This window comes from Dreissena polymorpha, chromosome 12 (genome assembly GCF_020536995.1).
Source record: "Dreissena polymorpha isolate Duluth1 chromosome 12, UMN_Dpol_1.0, whole genome shotgun sequence".
Classification (NCBI taxonomy): domain Eukaryota; kingdom Metazoa; phylum Mollusca; class Bivalvia; order Myida; family Dreissenidae; genus Dreissena; species Dreissena polymorpha.
In genome coordinates this window covers 53,425,981-53,452,358 of record NC_068366.1, presented here as the reverse complement: position 1 = coordinate 53,452,358, position 26,378 = coordinate 53,425,981, and the positions used below count along the sequence as shown (strand labels likewise).

The following is a 26,378-nucleotide window of genomic DNA, read 5'->3' as shown; positions in this document are numbered from 1 at the left end:
TCCGTCCGTCCGTCCGTCCGTCCGTCCGTCCGTCTGTTAATGTCGTACGCTACGTCAAATATCCTTTGACAGATTTTCTTCAAATTTTAACACAATCTTAATATTGATAAACCCTGATCCCCTTTCGTTTTTGACGGAATTCTGAATTGTCGTTCCAGAGTTATGGGACTTTGTTCGTCAAAATTTCGTGATTTCATTGAATGTCCTACTGTAGCTCAAATATCCTTCGATGGATTTTTTTCAAATTTCAACACAATCTTAATATTGATAAACCCTGATCCCCTTTCGTTTTTGACGGAATTCTGAATTGTCGTTCCAGAGTTATGGGACTTTGTTCGTCAAAATTTCGTGATTTCCATGCTCATGTACTTATAAAATAAACCATGTATTCAAATACAAATAAACTGAAGTAAAAAAATGATTCAAAGGGTTATTTATTACCTTACTACTTCATTGGCGAACGACGGGCGTATCATGCGCTCATGGCGCAGCTTTTATTTTTCTTCATTGTGCCGATCCCATTACCTATTTTCATGCATTTTCAAACATCTTATCATTTGTTAAATGATTGCTTGACAGTTCTTAAAGTGTACATGTGGCAGCTTTAACTTTTTTGTGCCGTTGTAGCAATAACCTGGTGCTAAGATGTGTTGTAACTAAACTTTATACTTATTCTTATCCTGTCATCATACTTGCATTAACCAGATAACACAGTATTTGATTAAGTTTGGTTCATTTAAAACTTTTAATGCAGCAAGCACACTATAGAGAAGTCTTTTGTTTATGCCACCGGATCGAAAGATTGGGGACATATTGTTTTTGGCCTGTCTGTCTTTCTGTCTGTCATTGTATGTGTGTGTCCCAAAACTTTAACCTTTGTTAAAGTTTGGTCATAACTTTTTGAATATTGAAGATAGCAACTTGATATTTGGCATGCATGTGTATCTCATGAAGTTGCACTTTTTGAGTGTTGATAGGTCAAGGTCATCCTTCAAGGTCAAAAGTCAACAAATACAATCCAAGGGAAGTAACAAGCTTTAAAGGGAGATAACTTCCAAACCTGCCAATGATAAATTGAAATTTTATTTCAAAGCGGCGCAATAGGGGGCATTGTGTTTCTGACAAACACATCTCTTGTTTAATTTTCATTACATCATTTGATGTTTTAGTGTTGTTTTTAGCCATTTTAGTTTATTTACTTAAGAAATGAAGACAGAAAAATAGCGGATGTTGGAATAAATACAATACAAAGTAAGTGTTGAACACAGATAAGTTTATTTACTAAGTTTACTCATTAAGGCAGGTGGTTAAGGTCTTCCAAGCTACGTTAATAAACTTATCTCTATTCAACACTTACCTATCATTATCTATAAATAATGTACTACACTACATTTTCAAGTACAATGTGTTGCCATGCTTTTCCAGAAGCCATATTTAATATTTGTGGTGAATGTGTTTCGGCCTTATGTATTACTTGTGTCAAAGTCTGCTCCATGTATTTTTATGGCTTGATTTAAAGTGTCAGCATCATTGGCATTGGTGTCCGCCTAGCGATTGGGAAGTAAAGGGTTCGATCCCCACTGTTAGAGCGTTCTTTAGATCTCCCCCGAAGACACCAAGTACTGGTTCTAGTTCCAGGAAATGTACTTGAAAGCATTTCAAATAAGCCTTAGGCTTTATATGCAATCAAGCTTAAATAAATAGGTTTAAACTAATTTAATATACAGTTTGGTGGTTTTCTGCCATTTAGTTGTGGTTTATGCGCTGGTTTAAGGCAGTCTCTATGAGTAGTCTTTTATAAAGTTGAACATAAATTTTCAACTATAATTACCGGTGTTACAAAAATGCATTTTATTTTCTTTTAATTATTTAAAGTGATGGTGATTTCATAATACATGTTAAATCTATCGTTCTTGTAAACTGAGTGTTAAAATACCCTTTGCAAAGAAACCAAGACGTAAAATTATAACAACTTTAATTGCCAGTGGCTTACAATGTTTTATCGTTAACAAAATGTTCCTCTTCATACATTAGCTATGTTTTTAATAGCATATTGTTTGTGGTCTTTATTTATACCGCATGGTATTTTATAGCTATGTGTATGTGGTCAGGCAAAATGATTTTTGTCTCAAGCATGAACAATGCTTCTTGTTTGAAATTATAACAATAATACCAGAGCCTGCTTAAATATGGAGACAGCTCCTTAATTATGAATAAGAACTGTATGGGTTTTAGTTAATTTTTAGCTCACCTGAGCACAATGTGCTCATTGTGAGCTTTTGTGATTGTCTTTTGTCCATCGTGTGGCGTCAACATTTGCCTGGTTAACTCTTTAAAGGCCACATTTTTTAATTTTTTTTTAAGAAATTTGGTCAGAAGATTAATGTTAATGATATCTTGGATGAGTTCGATTATGGTTCTGGTCTGTTGAAAAAAATGGAAGCCATGGGGTGGCGCATTTTTGCTTGTATGGCTATAGTAAAACCTTGTTTACACTCTAGATGCCACATTTATTGCCGATGTAATGAAATTTGGTCAGAAGATTTGTCCCAATTATATCTTAGGCAAGTTTAAAAATGGTTCTGGTTAATTGAAAAACATGGCCACCAGGGGGCGGGGCATTTTTTCTTATATACACTTGGAGACTTTTCTAACGCATCACTTAATCATATCAATATAACTCCCTTATTTTTTAACAGCTTGTGTTGAAATTTGGACCAATAATAATTAAATACATATCTAATAATGCCTTAAAATTTAATTGAAATTGAAAAACAACAAAAAATAAAACTTAACAAATTAAAAACGTCACTTCAAAGGTCAAATTCGCAAACTCGTACAAAGTTAAATAATAATAATGTGAACAGTAAAACGCATAAACTTACACGTCTTAATAACTGACCGTCTTGCAAAATGCAGATTGAGTTGTTTCGCTCCTGAATATTTACACGAGCCATGTTGTTTTTCTTTAATTAAACTTATGGTTTTTTTTGTGTGTAAAAACTTACCTAGAGATATGAAATTGAAATTAAATTGGAATAACATGTAAATCCCCTTTTACTATACTTGGTGATTTTTCCAACTCAACACTTTTAAAACTTACATATCTCAGTAATGAGTTACTATTTTTATTTAAAATTGCACATGTGAATATTTGACTACAATATGTGCAAGCTAACGATAAAACCATTCATCCATGACGATCGGACGCTTTAGCAAGTGGGAAAGGAAGCCTGTAAAATGCAAAGTGCGCGATTGCGCTCCTGAATATTCATATGAGCTATATTGTTTTGTAAATTTAATTGTATGTTTTCCTTGTGTAAGAACCCACCTAAAATAATTAAATTGAAATAAAACTAGAATTTTATCGCGTTTCACCATTTCCATGTGCAAAAATATGGAACCACACCTACCCCACGTGTTTAAGCGTCCAATCATCAAGGATGAATGATTTTATCATGAGCTTGCATAGAATGTAGTCAAATGATCGTATGTAAAATTTTAAAATCAATATCTTTACTCATAACTGAGATGTTCAAGTTTGAAAAGTGATGCGTTAGAAAAGTCCCCAAGTGCATGGCTGTAGTAAAAACTTGTTAACACTCTGTAAGTCACATTTATTGTACAATCTTCATGAAACTTGGTTAGAATATTTGTTTTAAGATATCTTGTATGTGTTCTGGTCTGTTGAAAAACATGGCTGCCAGGGGGTGGGGAATATATCCTGATAAAGCTCTAGTAAAACCTTGTTAGCACTCTAATAGTTACATTTATAGTTAACTCTTCATGAAACTTGGTCAGAACCTTTGTTCTAATGATATCTTGGGCTGCACAAAACATGTCAGTTCCTTTGTATCTCAGGTGAGCGACGTTGGGCATTTCAGGCCCACTTGTGTTACCAGCTTACCATACTTGTTGTGGTTATGATGTTTTTGTAACATAAAGCAACCTTCATATTTTGTTTAAGCGGACCTTGTCAATAATTCTAATATGTAGTGCTTGTATGACAGCTGTTATAAACAATTAAAATTAGTTCACATTTTTTCCCAATTTAGTTGTATTTCTCATAAGTATAGCTGTGTAGTTTGATTTTGAGGTTTTCAATTTAGTTCTGGTATAGAATTGATGTTAATCTAAATATAAGAAGAATTATCAAATCCAAAATGTAAGAAGAAATATTACACCAAGATACATGTAATTTTAGCAGTTGTATTAATGTAAAAGTATATAACAAATGCACAAATTAACATTCCCCCAGGGGTTTAATTATTAAATTTATTTCCCATCAAAAATAGTGGAGTAGTTTGGTTACCTTTTGCACAGCCCAGAAGTGTCACATGAAATCAGCTTTAACCACTAACATGTTTACCATTAGTATTTGTAAAGAATGACATGCTGTTCTATGATTGTAAATGATTATGCAATGAAATAAAGCAAATATATTTAAATTTGGATTGTTTGGTATATTTATACATATTTTATTTAAATGGTAAATACATTGTATGGAATAGAATTAAGTTACATTTATTTGCAATATTTGTTTTATTGTATCTGTTTGCTGTTAGTGGAATTATCTTTTATACTTTCATCATCATCGTCTCCAAGATTTTGTTTTCAAAATTAGCTTTATCATAGGCATCTTCATCATAATTTTTACAAATGTATCTTCTGTCTCCATTAGTATTTACCATACATACATTTCTGTCTTTAATTTGACAGACTTTAAAAGGCCAGTCAGACACCCTGTTTGACCAGGTTGTAATATTGTCAGTCATATGCCATTTGGTCAATATTTTACAAATATGTGTGTTACATATAATATACTCATATTTTGGAGTCTGATTTAGTTTTACCTTCTACAACAAATGTAATTGTTGACTTGAGGTTTTATGTAGGGGATTTTTGCTATAAGTTGTGTCTATCTTTTCCCTGATAAATTATTTATATTACCGGTAACTGGAATAAGAGAGACTTTACTTAAAAAGTGTAATCCACTGTTTTGACAGGATTGATTTTCAAGATCTGCTTGACTTTGGGTAAGAACTTAAGGACGGTGTCTGAAACTTAGGTACTTACTTAGTTGTAGTGTATGATAAATTGGGTGTAAATATTCTTCTTTTTATTTATTGGTAGGATTTGATGTGGGCAGTTTAACATTAACTGACTTGTATTAATTTATTGTTTATTAATTGATTCCATTTGATAAAATGTCACTGTGTTTAAAATTGTCTTTTGAATCTTGTTTGTCAAGATATCACAGTTCATGGCAGTTTAAGACACTAGCTGATTTTTATTTGGCACATTATGAAATTTTTAAATCGCTCTTCATATTAACATTGTTTTGTACATCCTTTTTTAATTTTTAAAACTTTCATTGATTAAAGACTTGTTTCATCTTGTTTTTATGTAACACTACTTCAATCGGACTGTCTTTATGTTTTAATCATTAGACTTGATTTTGAAGTGTACTGCACTAAAACTGTTTTCATTTTAGATTTGGTGAAGTGAATTTGTATTAAAAAATGTTACATGTGTCTGGTTTGTTATTTTGTTGTTTGTAGCAGCTTATGTACTAATATCTATGTTAAATTGACTTTACTTTATTTTCTCTCATTTTCTAGTTTTTATTTCAGTCATACAGGGGATGACAATGGTAATCGCCTTTTCTAATAGTTTGTATCATATTTCCATTTCATTTTAGTGATGATAAGAGAACAGATAAGGCTTCCACTAATGGCGTTGCGGCACAGAAATCTGGGGCCGCAGGAACTAAAGGTCAGGGCCCAGGTAGCATGAGTTCCTTACAGGGTCTTCCATCACTTACAGGGGACAAAAACCAAGGGACACGAAAATCACGTAAGATTTTTGTTGTAAATCATACATCCATTATGCATTTGTGCAAGCTTTTCAAGATTTCTTTTCACACAGTTTCTAAGCATCACTGTTTAGCATTTTTTTCTTAGCACTTACATTTTTAATTGTGTTAATGTGAAAACTGTGCATGGAATTATTATTTTCAACCTTTGGAGATAGGAAATTATTTTCAAGAAAACATATTTAAAAGGTAATGTAAATTTTAAAAAAATCTTCACAACATTTTTGGCCCACAGGGCAGTTGCCAGTGTTCCGTACAGCGCTCAACAGTGAAAAGTCCCCACGGAATCCTGGTAAACATGTTGCACATGTGTGTGTAAAAAACATGGCACCCAGAGTGTTCTCCCTTGAGAGTGGTTCCCCTTTTTTCTCATCCCATGCCAAAGGCGAAGGGCTATAGAAATTGCGTTGTCCGTCTGTCTGTCGCAAGATATATTTTTGGCAGGGTATATCTATTCAACAAATTTGCTAGTTCCCCATGTTCTTGTGTCTATACTGAAATAAGCAGAAACTTGTTATCAATTAATCGTACAAGTTGAAAACATGAGACAATTTTATGCAGCTTCCATATTGTTAATGTTGTCACTTTTACTTTCAGTTTATCTATTAAAAATGTTGAAACAAAAATAATTAAATTTTACAAAACATCTAGCGTTGAGTCCCCCCTAAGCAATCAATTACATACCCCAAATGAGCCACATGTAGCAGACACAATGCTTTATATTTTGTAGATTCTGTGTTTCAGTTACACTTTGTTGTGATGTCTTTTTGTTTTAAACATCACTATAGACAAAAAAACATTTGGTTAACATTATTTGATGTGGAGTATTATTAGTTACACTGTTAGTAACTGATGGTGTATGAAATATACACCCTCAGTACTTTCATTTCGCTCGAGTATGGTATGAAAGTACTGAGGGTGGTTAACCCATGCATCATCAGTTACTAACTGTGTAACGATTATATCTCAACCGACTACTTGATTACTCAGGGTGTATGGAAAATACACCATGGGCATGTGACCGCTCTAAGCCAATGATCATTTTTGTAGGAGGTGAGATATTTGTGTGTTTTATGTGTTTTAACATGTTAGCACCAGCAAATTGTTTCCACACTTCACTGTAACACCACTGAGTTTCTAACAATGGGGACTAGGGTATTCGCTGTAAAGGCTTCATTACAGGAACATAATTAAACTTCAGAACCAACAGACTGTGCAATTTTGTTCAGTGGGATGGAATTCTCTGGCAAATCATGGTCAGTGAATTGTCATCAAAATTCAAAAACTTGTGGCCATGAATTGCACACATTATCATTAATTTGTTGCCACGTTTTTTCTCGCAGCAACGAACGAGCGGAGCGACAATCTAAGGTCAATGGACAAACGCATGGCAGATCTCGGCTTGGAAGGGGGTGGGTGCACGTAGTCTTGTGTAGCTTGGTTGTCTGGTAGAGGTTTTAATTTGGATAAATCTTTTGTCTTTTATTGTTCATGTTGTTGACTTTGTAGAAACTTGTGTTTTTATGTTATATGTTATAGAAAGGTAATGGTTTTGTTTATTCAAATTAGTATATAATATGTTTCTGTAGCAACTACTTTCACAACGAAAGGTTTACCACAAAAAACTAAAAGCAAAGTGTTGCAGATCTTTGTTAATGCTTATGGTCATTGCATAGGAATTTCTTAAAAGTGAAATGGAAACATTAAGAACATTCCACTTTGTCGTTAGAACAACTGCAGTTTTGGGTGATTTTCTGTTAACAAACAGTTCAAAGTTTAAATATAATTCAATCGCTATAATGCAATTCTTTTACTTTTGCTTTGTCATTAGTAGATTGCATCTAATGATGATGTGTCGAAATTAAGCTTTATATGTCTAGTTACTATGCGCTTTTTAATGGATTTATACATGCACGAAACAAATAAATAAGACATAATTGCCCGATTGATTTTTATGTTAAACATGCAAAGCGCATTCACAGAAAAACAGATGTTGGTGTGTGCAATCTATCGAAATGTTAGAACAAAGCTAAAATGGGGGTAGACAGAGAACATAAGAAAAGTTTGTTTTAAAATTCCTCTCTTTCTTCTTTTTTTAATTCCCCCGGATCGATAGGTATATTGTTTTTGTCCTGTCTGTCTGTCTGTCTGTCTGTCCGTCCGTCTGCCCGCCCGCCCGTCCGCCCGCCCGTCCGTCCGTCTGTCTGTCATTCTGTCCAAAACTTTAACCTTGGTTAAAGTTTGATAACTTTTGCAATATTGAACATACCAACTTGGTGATAAGTCAAGGTCATCCTTCAAGGTCAAAATATTTTATTTTTCTTTCCTAAATCTTAATCTTCATTAAAGTTTTATCATAACTTTTTTAATATTGAACACAGCATCTTTATATTTGGCATGCACGTGTATCTCGTGGAGCTGCACATTTTGAGTGGTGAAATGTCAATATCAAGGTCATCCTTCAAGGTCAAAGGTCAAAAATTTAAAAAAAATCATTTCTTCAATCAATCTCTTACTTACTTCTCGTGGAGCTGCACATTTTGAGTGGTGAAAGGTCAAGGTCAACCTTCAAGGTCAAAAGTCAAAATATTAAAAAAAAAAAAATATATAACTTTTTTTATATTGAACTTAGCAACTTCATATTTGGCATGCATGTGTATCTCGTAGAGCTGCACTTTTTGAGTGGTAAAAAGTCAAGGTCATCCTTCAAGGTAAAAGGTAAAAAAAAAAAGCGGCCCATTAGGGGGCATTGTGTTTCTGACAAACACTTATCTTGTCTCACTTTATTATAGTGTGATTATTGATATTCAACTTTAATGACCAAACTTGTCCAATAAGAAAAATATGGATTCAGTTTGTAGTTTTCTAAACAACAACATTATTTCAGATTAATTTTTGGTATATTTATTATCAATTTATTTTCATATCAGATAACAGTTTCAGTTTGTTGCTTTTTAAACAACAACAATATTTCAGATTAATTTGTGGTTTATTTGTAATCCATTAATTGTCTTAGCCGATAATAGTTTTGCTTTGAATTTTAATAATACACAGTTTGATCCATTTATTTTATTCTAACAGTTACTGTTATCAGTTCTTAACGTGTGCCTTAGAAATGTTAAAAAAATACTGCTACAAGACTAGAATGCCTTATTGTTTGTATGAAGACAATTCTTTTTTATGTCCCACACTATAGTAGTGGGGGACATATTGTTTTTGCCCTGTCTGTCTGTTGGTCTGTTGGTCTGTCTGTCTGTTTGCGCCAACTTTAACATTTTGCAATAACTTTTGCTTTATTGAAGATAGCAACTTCATATTTGGCATGCATGTGTATCTCATGAAGCTGCACATTTTGAGTGGTGAAAGGTCAAGGTCAAGGTCATCCTTCAAGGTCAGAGGTCAAATATATGTGGCCAAAATCGCTCATTTTATGAATACTTTTGCAATATTGAAGATAGCAACTTGATATTTGGCATGCATGTGTATCTCATGGAGCTGCACATTTTGAGTGGTGAAAGGTCAAGGTCATCCTTCAAGGTCAGAGGTCAATTATATGTGGCCAAAATCGCTCATTTTATGAATACTTTTGCAATGTTGAAGATAGCAACTTGATATTTGGCATGCATGTGCATCTCATGGAGCTGCTCATTTTGAGTGGTGAAAGGTCAAGGTCATCCTTCAAGGTCAGAGGTCAAATATATGTGGCCCAAATCGCTTATTTTATGAATACTTTTGCAATATTGAAGATAGCAACTTGATATTTGGCATGCATGTGTATCTCATGGAGCTGCACATTTTGAGTGGTGAAAGGTCAAGGTCAAGGTCATCCTTCACAAGGTCAAGGTCATCCTACAATGTCAAACATCATATAGGGGGACATTGTGTTTCACAAACACATCTTGTTTATCTCTGGTTTCTTATGTTTTACATACATTTCAATCTGGCTTAGTTAATTTATTTATCCGCAAGAGCATTTAAAAAATATTTTATGTAAATGAATTTCAAAACATAAAGCTTTAGTTTTATTTCTGTATTTTTCAATGCCCATCGAAGATGACTATAGATAGAACTTGAGGAAACATGTAAGAAGTGATCAGCTCATCAAAATTCATTTTGATATCTTGTGTGGCAAAACGATAAAACGGCCCTTAATGCATGTGCAAAAAGTTTCGTCCCAGATTAGCCGTCCACACAGGATTATAATTGAAAACACTGTTTGCACTTTGTTTAAAAAGGGACTTCAGGTTTACAAAAAATTCCATGAAAGCAAAAAGTATGGTCCCTGATTAGTCTGTGTGGACTGCACAGGCTAATCTGGGATGACATTTTTCACACATGCACCAAGCTTGATTTAACCTGAGTGAGGCTATATTATAATGTGTACTATTTCAGATGCTCAAGATTATTCATATGAAGAAGACTTCCAGAGTGAAGGGTAAGTACAAAGAGTTTTAACCCTTTCCCCTACTCAGAAGCAAAGTGAAAATGGCTATATGCAACCAGCATAAAACCAGAACAGCCTGCGAGTAACTTGCAGTCTGTTCAGGTTTTATGCTGTTTGCTGCTTATCAGTATCTAAGGGTTAGAAATGAAGCCTTTAAAACTTGAATTTAGTAAGAAAGGTCTTTAATTAAATTTAACTTTCTATGGGACTACAAATGCGTCAAAATACGTATCTAAGTGGGAAAGGATTAAGACATGATGTATCGGTTCACTTTGCCTTACATTTAGTTAGCTTTTGGCTACACATGGCAGTTTGCTGAACTTCATTTATTTAATTGATAATCACAACAATTTTTTTCATAAAGTCATTGAAATTACTTAATTCTGTAGAGTTGAGTGTCTTACAGTATGCACGGTATCTTTGAAAATAGTGCATAGCGACTTTTAAATGTGAAAGTATTTTGCCCTCCGAGGCAGAGTGAAAATGGCTATATGCAAACCTGCATACAACCAGAACAGCCTGTGAGTAATTTGCAGTCTTTTGCTTATCAGTATCTCAGGGTGGGAAATAAAGCGTTTAAAACCTGAATCAAATAAGAAATGTCTTAAACTCGACTATCGATGTATCACTTCTAGGCACAGCATAAGTCAGAGGAACCGTTCGGAGGTGAAGTCGGACCAGAATGGCAGCATAGCCGAGGAGATAGAGGAGGACATTGAGGAAGTGTCCATAGAGGGGGACTTCCTGCACAGCGAGAAAAGTGCAGTACGTACTGCAAGTGTGACCTTCCTCAGTGGCTTGATCTGGGCCTATATTCACTAACCCATTCATTGATTTAAGTTTTAAGAAAAGACTTAAAAACCCAAGAAACATATGTTCAGCATTTGAATATATACAGACTAAAAATGTAGTTTAAAAAATAAATAAATTGTTCAAAATTGTGTATTAGAGGTGTTCAGTTCCATGTCATATTGAACTACTATATTGTACCTTTTGACTTTAAAACATCACTGTTTCAAGAATATTATCAACTTTGAGACTTAATTAAAAGAATAAGATAGTGAAAAGCCATGATGGTGCTTTCTATAGCAAATGTCAAACTGGTATTTGGGCCACTATGGTTGGGCATACAACAGCCTCACGTGCCTAACTAAAACCTTTCCTGCTTAAAAATGAAATGGCTATATGCAACCAGCATAAAACCAGAACAGCCTTCGAATAACTCGCAGTCTGTTCAGGTTTTATGCTGTTTGCTGCTCATCAGTATCTTAGGTTTGGAAATGAAGACTGTTAAACTTTAGTATTGTACGGGTAAGAAAGGTCCTAAATATTATTAGATTTCAAAGGGACTGCAAACAAATCAAAATGTGATAAAGAGTTCTCTGATGGGTGTTTCTGTGGTTATTGTCAAACTAGGAACTGGACAACGATTGTTGGATGTTTGTATGGCAACTGTCAAATAATGAATAGTACCCCAGTATACCATAACATATATTTTCCTAATACATGTCAGGCCTTACCCTGGCTCAAAATTTTATTTAGCCAAATTCGCCTTGCTATGGCAAAATTCTTCTATTTTTGGCTATTAAATAAGTTTTAATGATAAAAAAGTTGTAGCCAAATAGAATTTTCTTCATGATGATCCTAAATTTCTAATGAATTGTTGCAAATTCAGTAAAACAGCCATACAAATTGTTATATTAGTACATGATATAATACAGATATATTTACTAGTGTCCACTTGTATTAAAAAGCACACAATCACACTACCCTCCCAAACACACACTCTTACTCAGGAAAATGTAATGCCTTTTGTGGCGTTTTACAGGGAATACCTGAAAGTCTGGTATGTCTTTAAATAATCATTAAATAAATAGTTCTTATAGAAACGGCTTGTTCTCACTCGCCTATTGTTAGACTTGACAATAATGTATAGATAGGGTGTGGGTCAAGGTCAAAGTCGTATCAAAACAGATACATGACAAAAATTAACATTACATAAATAGGGTTGATGGAAAATTTTAAAAATCTTTGAATTTTCACATTTTTGTATTCATAAATCTTTTTTTATTTTATATTTTAGTTTGATGATATTACAACAGACCGAACCATATCCCAGGTGGAAACAGGGTATGACTACATTGAGGAATTGCAGTCACCGTAGCAACCCATTGGGATCACCTTGGTGAAGAAGTGCTAATTGCAGACTACTTTTCCACGTCTGATCCATTACTCTGTGGTTGCATGACATTTCTGTTTAATTTATTAACTTTTCTGATATTTATTGATTACTGTCACGATAAGAAAACTTACAGTTTTAAGGACTGAAAAATTGATGGATTTTTTTTCTTTTTTGGGTTTATCTCCCTTTGTACAATAATTGGTAGAATTCCAAAGTCAGTAGAGGGAAAAGATAAATCTAGTTGTGTAAATGTGCTCAAGCACAAGGGAATCTTTATTTAAAAAGACAAGTATATGCATAGCTCTAATGTCAAAGCAACAATTCCTATGTGCAAAAACAAAAACAAAACATTTAACAAGATTTCATGTTTGTTGTGGGAATAGTCATGAGAATTGTCCCAATGTGTCAGGATTTTTTTTATAATTGCTGCAATCCCTGGAAGATTAATAACCTGTAACTAAAACAAAGAAAGAATGAATAAATGGTTATATAGGGTGTTAGTTAATAATTATGAGTATTATTAGTACAGTTGATAGTTTTATAAATGTGAAAAGACATAAGCAAATACTGCAAACTTGTTTAATACTGACCCAAATCCATTTTGAAGAAGTATCTAGGAAAACATGGTGTTTGTAACTGTAGAATGGAAATAGAGGTTATCATAGAGATTATAATTGTTGGATTTTTATTATCAGTTAGGTTATTTTCTATATACAAAGTTTATTTTACATGGTTTTGTTTAATGTAGTTGCAACACTTGTTTTCTCTAAGTAGAGCACTTGTTAATTTATCAGTAGAAATTAATTATAAAAAAATATTCAGGAATAGTGCATGCATCATGCAATCATCCTTGCTTTGGGGGCCAAAGGTTTATACTAGTAACATGTTGGAGTAGCTAATGAGAACAAAGAAAACTACCGCATTCAGATGTGAGTACAATTCATTGAACTCTTTAGCTCTATAGTATTTTTTAACCCTTTTCAGATACGTCTTTTGACGAATTTGTGGTCCCTTAGCAAATAACATTTAATTAAAGACCTTTCCTACTAGATTCACATTTTAAAGGCTTCATTTCCAACCCTTAGATACTGATAAGCAGCAAACAGCATAAAACCTGAACAGACTGCGAGTTACTCGCAGGCTGTTCTGGTTTTATGCTGGTTGCAAAAGCCATTTTCACTTGGCTTCTTATGGGGAAAAAGTTAAAGTATCTTAGTGTCTCCTCACAAGAGATAAGAGATTTATCCTGAAATGTACAAGCGTTTGGAAAAACACACCAATCTGCTGATATTAACAAAACTGACCCATCTAGAATTCCTTTGAAATTGCTTACCACTTCAACAGGTATCATTTGAATGAATCTACTATTGGTTGATAAAATGGGCCAGCGTTGTTTGCACCAGTCAGATTAGTGTGTGTTTTTTCATAGTCTAGACTGTATCGCAATATTTTATTAGTCTGTTGTGGTCCCAGTCTTTGGTCAAACAAAAAATTGTACGATTGTGAGGCTTATACAAGGAAAAATGAGTAATCCGAAGCAAACTGTTTTTTTTATATTTTGTTTATGCTTTAATGAATCATCACTTTTTATCAGCTCAATCATTTTGTTCATGATGAAGCGAATACAAATAATTCTTAACTTGATATTAATTGCATCATGCATTATTACAGACATCGCTATTAAAGGGACTCTTCACAAACTTGCTATTTTTGAAGAATGCAAAAATAATGTTTTTAATCACAAACCTTATAAATTTGGAAAAAAAAGAATGCATGTTTACAAAGAAGAGTAATATAAAATAATTATGATGGTATGACAGGAATTGAAATTTTAAATAAAATTGCCTTCATTAGTTTTCAAACTCTTGGAGCAAAATCCAACATATTGCCATAGGGCCATTCAGGCATTAGAATTAATAAGCATATGTGAAATGCTTAATAAGTAATTCATATACAAATGTTTTCCAAAATATCAATGAAACTCATTAATATGCCCATTTTTTTGGACTGATGAATCTCATATGATTTTTGCTTTATTAATTGACCCATTTATGCCTAGCGTCTAGAAAAAAGGCCTTGGCAAACAGCGTAGACCCAGATGAGACGCCGCATGATGCGGCAACTCACCAGGGTCTGGGCTGTTTGCTTAAAGGAATTTCTGTAAGAAATATTCTTAATATAGAAATTAGTATACTTGAAATCCCTAATTTTGGAAATACATTGATCCACTTTAGAAGGATGGGAGAGTCCACTTGGCATAAATGGGTTAATTTATCAATTGTGAAAATAGGTAAACAAGTCCCTTTAAGTTCTGAAGAAGTACCATCAAGTTGAAATGCTCACTCATTGAGTCCATTTGTAAGATGCATACTGGTAGGGCTGTTAAGGTTTTGTTCATGTTGCATGTCATTCAATACAACTACAATGCTTTCATCTAGAGTGGTATTGAAACTAGAACACGTATACAGTTTGTATATACAAATATGGTAGAGATTGAGAAAATTTAATTTCCTTCATAAGGGAGATGAGTGGTGATTATGTCACTTTGTATAATGTTGTGCTTGTTAAAGAATATATGGATTTGTTATATTGGACTGTTAAATCCAACATAACCTACACTTGTTATGTTTCATTACTGCACTGTATACACATTAGGCATTTTATTCATGCAGTTATGTGCCCAGGTGATATTGGCGATCTGTCTCATTTGTATATTATTGTCTCGCAAAGATTCTCCAATATGTATAATTTCCCATGTAAAGATTTTTTTAATTGAACGTGACTTTTAAAATAGCATGGAATGTAAAATAGAAAATAACCCTAGTGAATGTGTATTAATTAGATATAAATTTCACTAGTCAGTAACTAAGTATTTACAAGTTAATTATACATTTTGGTGATAAGCGAATGGAATATTTCGTGGTTTTGGCGTTACAATGGGTTGTATCGAACTCAGCAATTGTGTGAAATTATATTCCACAAGCCCTGTGACCTCTAGATATACAATATCAACTCGTGATATACATCCCATCAGAACAGCACAGTCATGTAAAAATGCCCTCCACTCAAACTGTAGGCTGGTGAAATACAACACAGCATCAAGTCATGAGATACAAGTCATCGGAACATCACATTTATTTCTGCTTGATCTGTCTGTCTTTGATATTATACATGTAGTTTCATGTTAAACCCGCAATTTGCATCAGCTTGCAGTGTCTTAAAAGCGCTATTCTGTCCTGTTCCAAAATGTGTTCTGTTTAGTCTATTACAATTGTATACATGTGTATGTTTTCTTTCACCGAAACGTGTTATGTAATTGTCACTCCGTTGCATGTCACGTGTATTTACCCTCAACCATGTTAAGACCCAACAGTTTTTTTGTTAAGTATGCACAAAAAAATAACTAAATTAATTTAGAAAGAATATATTGATCTATTTGATTTTCGCCCATGTTTGACTTATGCAGACTTTGCAAAACAATGAAATTATATGATGTTTATTTCTGACTCCGCATCTTTTGCCATGTTATGTGTCCTGCATTTAAATGTACATTCAAAAATTAATATCTCAGATTTTTCTGGCGCAAGTTGAAATATTAGATAATATCTCAGATTTGTATGGCTTAAATACAAATATTATTTTAAGCACTAAATGTTAAGTGACAATTAGCATATTTGTACACTATTTTAATAATTTGATGTACTTAATTTTATTTCCACGTGCTAGAATCGTCATTTGTTCATTGCAAAGCATAGTTTGCACATGTTATTTTTTGTCCAATTAATTATATACTAGTATTGTGTATCATGTTCATTATTTGTTATAATTTATTGACCAGGTTTTACAGTTTTGCGATTCAGGAGTTTAATTTATCAAATTGACTTAAATACATATGTATATTGTTCATATAAATTATTTATTTGATTGATATGATCTAAAAATAATGTGTGTATATTCGAAATTTCTTTTGTAGATCTCACATGTAGTACGATTTAAGTGACATGTGTATTAATATTTCACCAAATTAAATGCTATAATTGACAACTTTTAGTTTTATTGTAAATTTTTGCATACTTAACACTGCATTTGTTTAACTTATACAACATCAGCTGATTCATTATTGTAAATACTGTAAACATGGTTTTTGTATAGTGATTACTAACATATGACGATAAAATATATATATTTGTAAGTATCTTATGTTTTTTTTGTTGCTATTCCAAATTCCCAATTTTCGATTGTAGATATTTTTCATCCCGGAATATTCTAATATTCTGTAGACATGGTGGTCCCACTGGCAAAAAGCGCATTGCCCGAGTACAGCAGGCAACGTACACTTACGTGTTATACCCAAACCCCGCCCCTCAACAAAGTATAAGCGGGAAACCCTTTTCCATCTTCTCCATACACAACTCGCACATATTTTGGTTTGAAATTTATTTCATGATAAAACGTCATTTTCAATGTATTAACAAAACAATTCCCGCGAGTGAACAGACTTGGCATTCGTTTTAACAAACACCCGGTAGCTTGTCAAAAGAAGAAATGGAAATAGTAATACACATTCACGAGCAACAACTTAAGTTGTTTCTAGGAATTGAAAATGTATCAACGAAGGCATGCTAAACAAAAAAAGACGCGTAAGTAACGATATAAAATTTAAAAGATACAAAAAAAACTGAAATAAAACGTGATCATAGATATTTGTAGGGAGTTGTTCACAACATTTTTTCCTCTATACAAACAAGTAATAAAGTAACACCTCTGACTTAAGAATGTTGAAAATATTGGTAACAGTATGTATAATTATCACTCGAAATCAGTAAAATAATATAGCGTTTGTAAATGTATTGCTGAAAAAGAGTTTCAAATAAATTTCCATTATATATGCCTGAGGGATGCAGTGGAAGCGAGTGCGGTTGTGTTGCTAAAGGCTTCACGTTGTTCCTGGGAGGCCGGTTTACTCAATTTGTGTTCTTGCTTACAAGTTTTTAACTTTTCCAAAAAGAACAGGGTTTTTAGCATACCCGTAGCAAGGGGTGTGTGTGTGGGGGTGGGGTGCGTTGGCACCCATTTTTTTTACCAGTAAAAAATGGTAGCATAAGTTGCACCCAACTTTATTCGACGCAAAAACGGTAATTTATCTTTTCCCTGAATCCAGGGAGTCTTCGTTTTTAAGCGTTACATTAATGTTGAATTCAATAGGCAACCAACCGACAGGTCACGATATAATTAATATATCGATGAAGTCTTTCCAAGATATCGCGTGATTGTTATTTACAATTAACCCTAGAATTGTTGAAATCAACAGCTGTTTTGACAGCAAAATGTGAGACGATCTAAGAAGACGGTCCTGACGAAGGTAGGCTAGCCTAAATAGTTAACTAAGAATTAATCTTGTACAACATGCCCGACATCATATCGCGACGTTCCCTTCTACATCCCCGCAAAATGGAATTGGAATCTTTGTTATTAATAGATATTTGTTTTCTGTATAATGCAAAATTATTAACCTGGCACCCTAATCCGTATAAACTCGATATGCATTTATAGATATTTGATACAAAATGATTGTTTTGTAACTTTTGTTATCGTTATTGATGTTAAAGCTATAACTGTAGACACCTAATAGATATATTGTATATTCTTATCATGGGTTGAAATCCCAGTCCAATAACCTTTTCAACAATCATCTGAATAGCTGGAAAAATTATATAAATAAATAATCTTATAAAAAGAAAATGCATTTTAGATGATTATTAACGGAATGCAATGTCAGCTTCCGAAAATGACTGAAATCAATGAACACCCTGTCGACTATTGCCGAAGACTAATGAGTCACTGGTTAATAACTTTGCATTATACCACGAGTTAAACAATTACACATTGTCCATAGCATTTTCGACAGACTTCATTGTCTTTTTATTATATTCCATTACAACTATTTTCGCATCACCTAAAGTTGTTTCCAGCAAAAAATTTCAGCTGTGCTCAAAACAGGATATTTTTTTGTTGTAAGGCAAGAAAACAAATCATGTTTAAAAAGCAATGTAGCGTTTTTGCAGTTTACCAACACTTAATGGAATCTGTTCTGCTCCACATACCGAAGTTTTCACAATGTTTTAATTATGTCAAACTTGACAATAGTATATATGCCCTACTCTTAAACAGGCGTTATTATAAATTTAAAACGTTGTAACATTTGATCAGGTGGACGTTAACGTTTAATGTTCATTAACTGTTACGGATCTTGGGCAGAATAGGCAAATATGTCCTTTTAGATTTTCGCTCTCCAAATTTCCTTGTTCATTTGTGGGACATAGATACCATACAACAAATGAGTAGATTGAAAAGGGCTGGCGCATAGCGCCAACCAGCTTTATTAATTGCTAAATAAGAAAGCAATAACGCAAATAAACCATCAAAAATGGGCAAAATTGTCCCATAAAGTTGGACGAACAACAAAGTCCATAAAGTTGGACGAACAACAAAGTTCGGCATAAAATCACCGTGGCATATGTATATTATTCATGCAAGTAATCATTATACAGTGAAATGACAACACAATAAGATCACAGAAAAAAATACATTGAAAAACATAACGACGCAGGAGGAAGATGTGGGATGGTGGTTAAAATTGCGCTTCAGACACAATGAAATCTGCTTTGTTCGGATGAAGTGATGCTACTTCCGGTATAAATTAGAAGGTTACAAAGCAGTTAGTAGCGAGTGAGTACGCTTTAAATATAAATAAATTTATTACTCCTGCGTCTTATAAATTATAATTTTATATTTTCGCTCTCCAAATTTCCTTGTTCATTTGTGGACATTGTTACTATACAACAAATGAGTGGATTGAAAAGGGCTGGCGCAGAAGCGCCAACCAGCTTTATTAATTGCTAAATAAGAAAGCAATAAAGCAAATAAACCATCAAAAATGGGCAAAATTGTCCCATAAAGTTTGACGAACAACAAAGTCCTCAAACAAGTCCAATTATATTTTTTTCATCAACGTCCTGGTATACATTGTTAAGAACTGTGAGACCATAGGGCCAGTAGTTTGTGGTTTAAGGGTCTTTATGAAGCCTAAATTGTTAGGAATGTTTTGAAATTCGTTTAGAAAAAGAAACCTAATTTTGTATAAATAGTTATAAAAAAACGTAACCATTTGATTTATGTTTAATATTGGTGCAGATTAGAGAATACCCAGTCAGTGTTTGTTGTACAATACACTATTAGCACGTTTAGAGCAATGCTAGGCCTCTGGTACGTACTATCCATAGAAGCAGACAAACAATTGTTTTGAAAAAAAAGTCAAATATTTCCTTTTAATTTGCTTGGTTTATGAATGGTAGAGTTTTTGAATGGTAAAATACATCAACTTTATCAAGATTCCAAGAGTCCAATAAATAATGATATTTGAACAGTTCTTATAGTTGATTTTACATTCTATACATTTGTTGTTGCATATGTAAACAAGTATACATGTGTCGGGTTAAACACCGTAAAAATTAATTAATTTCTTTCACTGATCGAAAAAGGTGATTATTGAAAAACGGTTTTGTGGAATGCATGTATGCTATATCATATTCATGTCGATCAGTCACTGAGTATGGCCAATCAAAGTGAAATTTCATATAAAAAATACTCTATACCCTCAGTCTCTAAGTACACATAAAAGTCACCAGAATGCAGGATTTTACGTTTCATTTTCAAAATTTTCTCAGGAGAGGACCTCTAAATCCCCTGATTGCAGGAGGGGAAATCCCCTCCCGCATGTCCCCTGCCGCACCTACCCCTTTCGCCACTTCGTTGATAAATAAAAATCGTTGATGGGAAAATTCGCACCATACTTTTCAAAACTCTGGCTACGGGCCTGTTTAGCTAACAAAATTTAATAACATTTTTTTAATGCATTAAATAGTTTTAAGTCTTTTCAATGCCTTCTTAAATATGCACGTATTGTGTCGTATTGTAAATCATACGAATTTTACACGATACTGATCATAGACGTATCCGCTTGCATGATTACATATGGGGAAATCCCTAAACAAAATCGGTTAATGACTCAAAGCGTGCATGTATATGTAGTTGATTTTAACTGTGTTTCTCTCAACTGTTATTAAAGCGACTTCCTTCCTTCAAAAAAGCACCTTCATTCGTTCAGTGCTATTTTTATTTACCTAGCACACACCTCAACATGTTTAGAATTAAAGGGGCCTTTTCACAGATTTCGTCATTTTTTAACTTATTCATTAAATGCTTTATATCGATAAATGTAAACATTGGATTGTAAAAGCTCCAGTAAAAAATCAAGAATAAAATTTAAAAAAGGAATAGAACATTGCCCGGACTGGGTTTCGAACCAGTGACCCCTGGAGTCCTGCCAGAGTCCTGAAGTAAAAACGCTTTAGCCAACTGAGCTATTCCGCTGAGTACACATACGTCACTTATTTTATACCTTATATAAGCAATCTTCGTAGTTTCACAAAATTTAACGACAAAAACAGAACTCTCCAAATTATTCAATCGTTTCGCGTTGCAACGCTTTATAATTTTTAGGTTTTAAAATCGTCAAAAGATGCATATAATGGCTATATTAGACCATGGTAAATGTTCAGTATTACTGTTTCCTCACAAATATCATAACTAAAACGAAAATGTGCGATTCTGAAACAATTTTTTTCAATTTTGTCAATTTACCAAAGCGTGATAAGATCCCTTTAACACAAAATAGTAAAGGCGTCGCTTATTTTATTCCGCGTGAACTCTGCACCCAGTACATGTACCTGAAACTGGAGCAAGCGCATATTTTTCGCTTCAATGCTAATAAAAATTCTAAATTCGCTTTAGCCTTGAAACCCAAGGCTAACATGAAACGAGTTACCTCCAATCAGCTGTTGAACAGCTGTTTTCTTTAGTGGATTCTATTTAAAGAATGGGTTGAACTTTTAAGACTGACTAAGTATATTTATTTCAGAAATAAACATAGAATCAACATTTGTCTGTCTGTCTGTCTGTCTGTCTGTCTGTCTGTCTGTCTGTCTGTCTGTCTGTCTGTCTGTCTGTCTGTCTGTCTGTCTGTCTGTCTGTCTGTCTGTCTGTCTGTCTGTCTGTCTGTCTGTCTGCCTGTCCGTCCGTCCGTCCGTCCGTCCGTCCGTCCGTCTGTCTGTTTGACGAGTTTTCTTAACTAGGGCTACTTTGACTATGGAATGTATGCGGTTTATCTAAAATGGTTCAATAAGAAATAGATAGGTTTTGTAAGAAAGAACGCACGTTAATAAACATGAACACACAAAAGTCTAATGATGTCATTAAAACTCTCACCCGTGCCATTGTAAGAAAACACCACGATATTGTATTAGCCAAGTTCAATACTAAAACTCAATTTGAGTGCATACTTTTTATGCTATTCATAGAAGACATATTCGTAAAACCTATTATCATAATTATGTATTGACGACACCAGGTGTGGGCGTTTAACTTAAATTTCTTTCTACCAAATGTCAAAACTGACTCGTGGCGTTTTTAAAAGTTTTATCATTACACAACTAAATCGTTATAGCATATGTCGGTCCCAAAATGCAGACTGCTTTATGTTCTCTTATTCCGTTACTAAATACCGTGTCCATAAACTCATTCAAATAATAGTAAAACTATTTTGAGTGAACAAAATGCGACCTTATTTACGGACGCCTAAAAAAATCGGTCAATAATGTGAAACCTTCGTTCGAATTTTTAAATACAACGACGTCCGTCACGCTGAACTATGTCGGCCTTCGCCCCGTCCGTGCTGAATCAACCAAATTTATTACCGATATTTTAACTGAAATATGCTGCGACCGACTAACGCACTCGTCGCCCAAATCGAGCTTGTCTGTCAGCCAACCGGAAAGAGATCGACCGAAATAGATTGAGGACACGCACTGAATTCAATAGTTTACCTTGTTCGAAATCGGTTAATCACAAAAGGTTCAAACGCAGATCACGATATAATTGTGTCTGACGTGTTTTACCACAGATACGTGTGTGCTTTCACTATGTCCGTCTGTCGGTCCGTCTGTCCGTAAACGGTATAAGGTCGCAGTGGTGTAATGGGTCTAGTGTCCGCCTAGCGACCGGGAGGTAACGTGTTCGATCCCCACTGTAAAAGAATTCTTTAGATCTCCCCCACAGACATCAAGTACTGGTTCTAGGTCCAGGAAACGGACTCGAGAGCGTTTATATAAGCTTAAGGCTTTCGATGCAATCGAGCTAAAATAAATAGGTTTAAAATATAGCTGATAAATATTTGCAAAAATACAACAATGATTGTGTTGATCAGTCTAGCGGAACCGAAGAGGGTAGCAATAAAAGGCTCAGCAACCATTCTGTATCAGCAGACGAGTTGTGTCTTGTTCTGAAAAAACGGGGCATATTGCAGGTGCGTAAAGTGTCGTCCCATGGACGACACTTTCCGCTTAAACTAGATTTTCGGTAAAAAGAGACTTCCTTTGAACAAAAAATACAATTAAAGCGGACAGTGTCGTCACAGATTAGCCTGTGCGGACTGCGAATAGCCGAGGTATCACGGCTTCACAGGAACCTGCTATTTCGGTTAGATCTTTCCACCAAACAGCCATACTTTTGTAAGTGTGTGATTGCCACGGCAACGAACATACAATGACCTGCTCCGTTAGCGACCCGTTTAAATGTCAGTAACGAGAATGACAGAGGTCCCGTGATCGAGTTCCGAGTTACCTCCCGGCCATATCTACGCCTAAACGTATTGTCAACGCAAACATATAGAGTGCACTAACTTTTTAAATATTATTTTATTATACATTCTATAGAGAATATTATATATGACTAGGAAATTCCGGAGGAGGGGTGTTATATCGCACAGATTGATCGTGTAGTTTTGTATTTGTAATTCGATGTCACACTATCAACGAGTGCACAACAATACACCACAGTCTTGCAATATCATTTATTATATAAATCCTGGGGATACACTTTTTTGTAAACGACGATTTTATTTGAAATCAGTACATGTACACAAAATAAAAAAATTAAAACATGTCTTAACTATATATTATAATTCCACGCATTCGTAAGTAAATAAATACTTCATCAAAATTAAAAAGTCAGTAACAATTTAACATTGTGCTAATGAAGTTGTCAGAAATCTTTGATCCAAAAAAACTAATAAGATATTGTCTACATGTTTCCTTGAACAATTGTTAAACAGCCTTTATCGAAAAATCGGTCACCTATTTTGTTTTCTTTCTGCCCTTTGCCATATCCTGCTTAAACAGCCACCCGGTAAGTCACTTGATAGTTGAACGCATTTCAGTGCCTCGTATGTCTTTTGTTGACTGCCTACTATATCTGCTGTTTGATTGAAATGGTGTGGTTTAAAATCATATCATATATGCATATAATAGTATGCTATGAGCTTGCCATTGTATGCTGTGTGTTTGTTTTGGTATACTGTGTGTTTGTGATAACATGCTGTGTGTTTGTCATTTTGTGCTATGAGCTTATAATAGCAAGCACACAGCATACCATCACAAGCATACAGAACTACAACAAAAACACAGCATATCATGACAAACAAGCAGTAGATTTTGATAAACACACAGCAAATCATTACAAACACACAGCATACCATCACAAACACACAGCACATCACCACAAACACACAGCATACCTTCACAAACACACAGCATATCATCACAAACACACAGCATACCATCACAAACACAGTCAACAGACGAAGCGTTCCATACTACAGACTACCCTTTTATTATACGGTAACGTTCACGAACAAATAATGCTGACATTTGCAAGAAGAAGACGACGACGATGATGTTGTTGCTGGTGATGATTATTATTGAAACAAAACAAAATATTTGATTTAAAACAAGAATATGAAAAGATGTATTTATTTCAATAGATAACATGTTGTTGGATTCCGAAATTAAAACATAAGGTTAAAGAAATATTTTTGATTTTTAATGTAGTCATATAAATTTCAATTGAAATTAAAAGGTCATAGAAGATGTGAAAAGTCATGTAAGTGCAGTCCGACTATCTATAGACATGTTTTATTGCTGGCGCAAGTATAAAATATTTACACGCATACGATAATCGATCATTCACCGAATTGTGACTAATTTTGCATTGTCACCTTTGACTGTGACCGACATTTTGCGCATGAAAATCGTTCAAACGACACTAGTCTGAAATCAAAATTACAAAAAAACGGCTAAATGGCTATACCAGTTTTATAAAATATTAAACTTGTGGTTTTGTATTTATTTGAGCTAAGTTAGGCAGCATTGCACTGATATACATGTATATCAGATCATTCATTGCACTTAAAGCGAGATTAAACGATTTTTATATGTGTTAAATTGTAATATATTGATACAAATACATGTATGTTAAAATAACACAAAATAGGCAAGACAAATTATACATTGAATATGAATTTCATAAAATGCAGCAAAAACAAATTAGCGCCCCGAGCCGATTGTGACAAAGATATTTCGTACATTTTTCCTACAATAACCGAAGCATTCGTCTTTTTATTAGGATCGGAGTTAGTGTTCGTGTGTCGTAAGAATAGATATCGTTGCAGGAAATTAAAATGATCCGTAAAACTAACTTAAGATTCACATCGTACATGCATGCTATACATGCTGGCGAATTCGTGTGTAAAGACATTTTCGCTTTCAGAATAAAATATCTGGCTTATTTCGCTTGTTTTCGACCCATGTCCTTCTTAATTTTTATTTTTTATTTATATTGAAATACATGTTTAATCATGTTTTGACACATTTTATATAAATTCATAAATTTTTGACAAAATCGTATAATCTCGCTTAAGGCCAACGTCTTCATGGTTTTGGCAGTGCTACTTACTGATCACCCCAATATCCACCCACCCATTGTTTTTATAAAGATTTTCCCACATTATCAGTGATTTCTTCTGTGTGATCATATATGGCCCTTGATGTGATCAGTGAATCCCTTAGCAGCCATCCAACATCGCCGACCAGTTATTCACAGAAAGCTGCTGTGGCCAATTATCAATATGAACGGAGAACTAAGAACATTATGCTACCCGTGTCATGCAAAAATGGGTCTTATGTCATATGCGGATCTCATAGTTCCAGACCAACCTGTGCAAAGCTGGTCTGGAGATACGCTGAGCGCAAAGGGAATGACAAATTATTGCATGACGCGGCTACATTATAGACTGCCACCTTCAAAGTGCAATCCGTTGTTGTCTTCTAAGCCGTCATTTTCGTTGCGTTACTATAAGCAGTTATCTTCATTGCGCTACTTTAAAGCGGGTATATACGATTTTGTATATGTGTTTAATTGTAATATATTGATAAAATATGTTACAATAACACAAAATAGGCAAGAAAAATTATACATTAGAGCCGAATTTCATAAAATGCCGCAAAGACAAATTAGCGCCCCGAGCCGATAGTGACGTACATATTTTCCTACAATAACCGAAGCATTCGTCTTTGTATTAGGATCGGAGATAGTGTTCGTGTGTCGTATGAATAGATATCGTTGCAGAATTTCAAATAAACCGTTAAACTAAGTTTAGATGCACATCGTACATGTATGGTATACATGCTGGCGAATTCGGCTGTACAGCCGTTTTCAATTTCAGAATTAAATATCTGGCTTATTTCGCATTTTTCGACACATGTTCTTCTTAACTTTTCTTTTTATTTATATTGAAATACATATATTATAAGTTTTTTACACAGTTTATATAAATTCATAAATATTTGACTAAATCGTATATACCGGCAGATAGGTGAATAAGGCATACGTATTATGCAAGCGTTACACAATAACGCGGAAAA

General features: G+C 34.0%; 1 protein-coding gene across 4 annotated transcripts in view; it reads left to right on the top strand.

Moving 5' to 3' along the window:
- The window catches only part of LOC127853352 (centrosomal protein 43-like), a 40,378-nt gene extending 23,682 nt beyond the window's left edge, over positions 1-16,696 (top strand). For 3 of the 4 annotated variants that reach the window (XM_052387812.1, XM_052387811.1, XM_052387810.1), the window contains 5 exons: positions 5,702-5,856; positions 7,219-7,287; positions 10,268-10,310; positions 10,955-11,084; positions 12,403-16,696. In XM_052387812.1, coding sequence (XP_052243772.1) covers positions 5,702-5,856; positions 7,219-7,287; positions 10,268-10,310; positions 10,955-11,084; positions 12,403-12,483 — 478 coding nt within the window. In that variant the 3' untranslated portion in view covers positions 12,484-16,696. The remainder of the gene's footprint in view (positions 1-5,701; positions 5,857-7,218; positions 7,288-10,267; positions 10,311-10,954; positions 11,085-12,402) is intronic. The other variant, XM_052387813.1, reaches the window with a different exon arrangement.
- Positions 16,697-26,378: the final 9,682 nt, after the last annotated feature.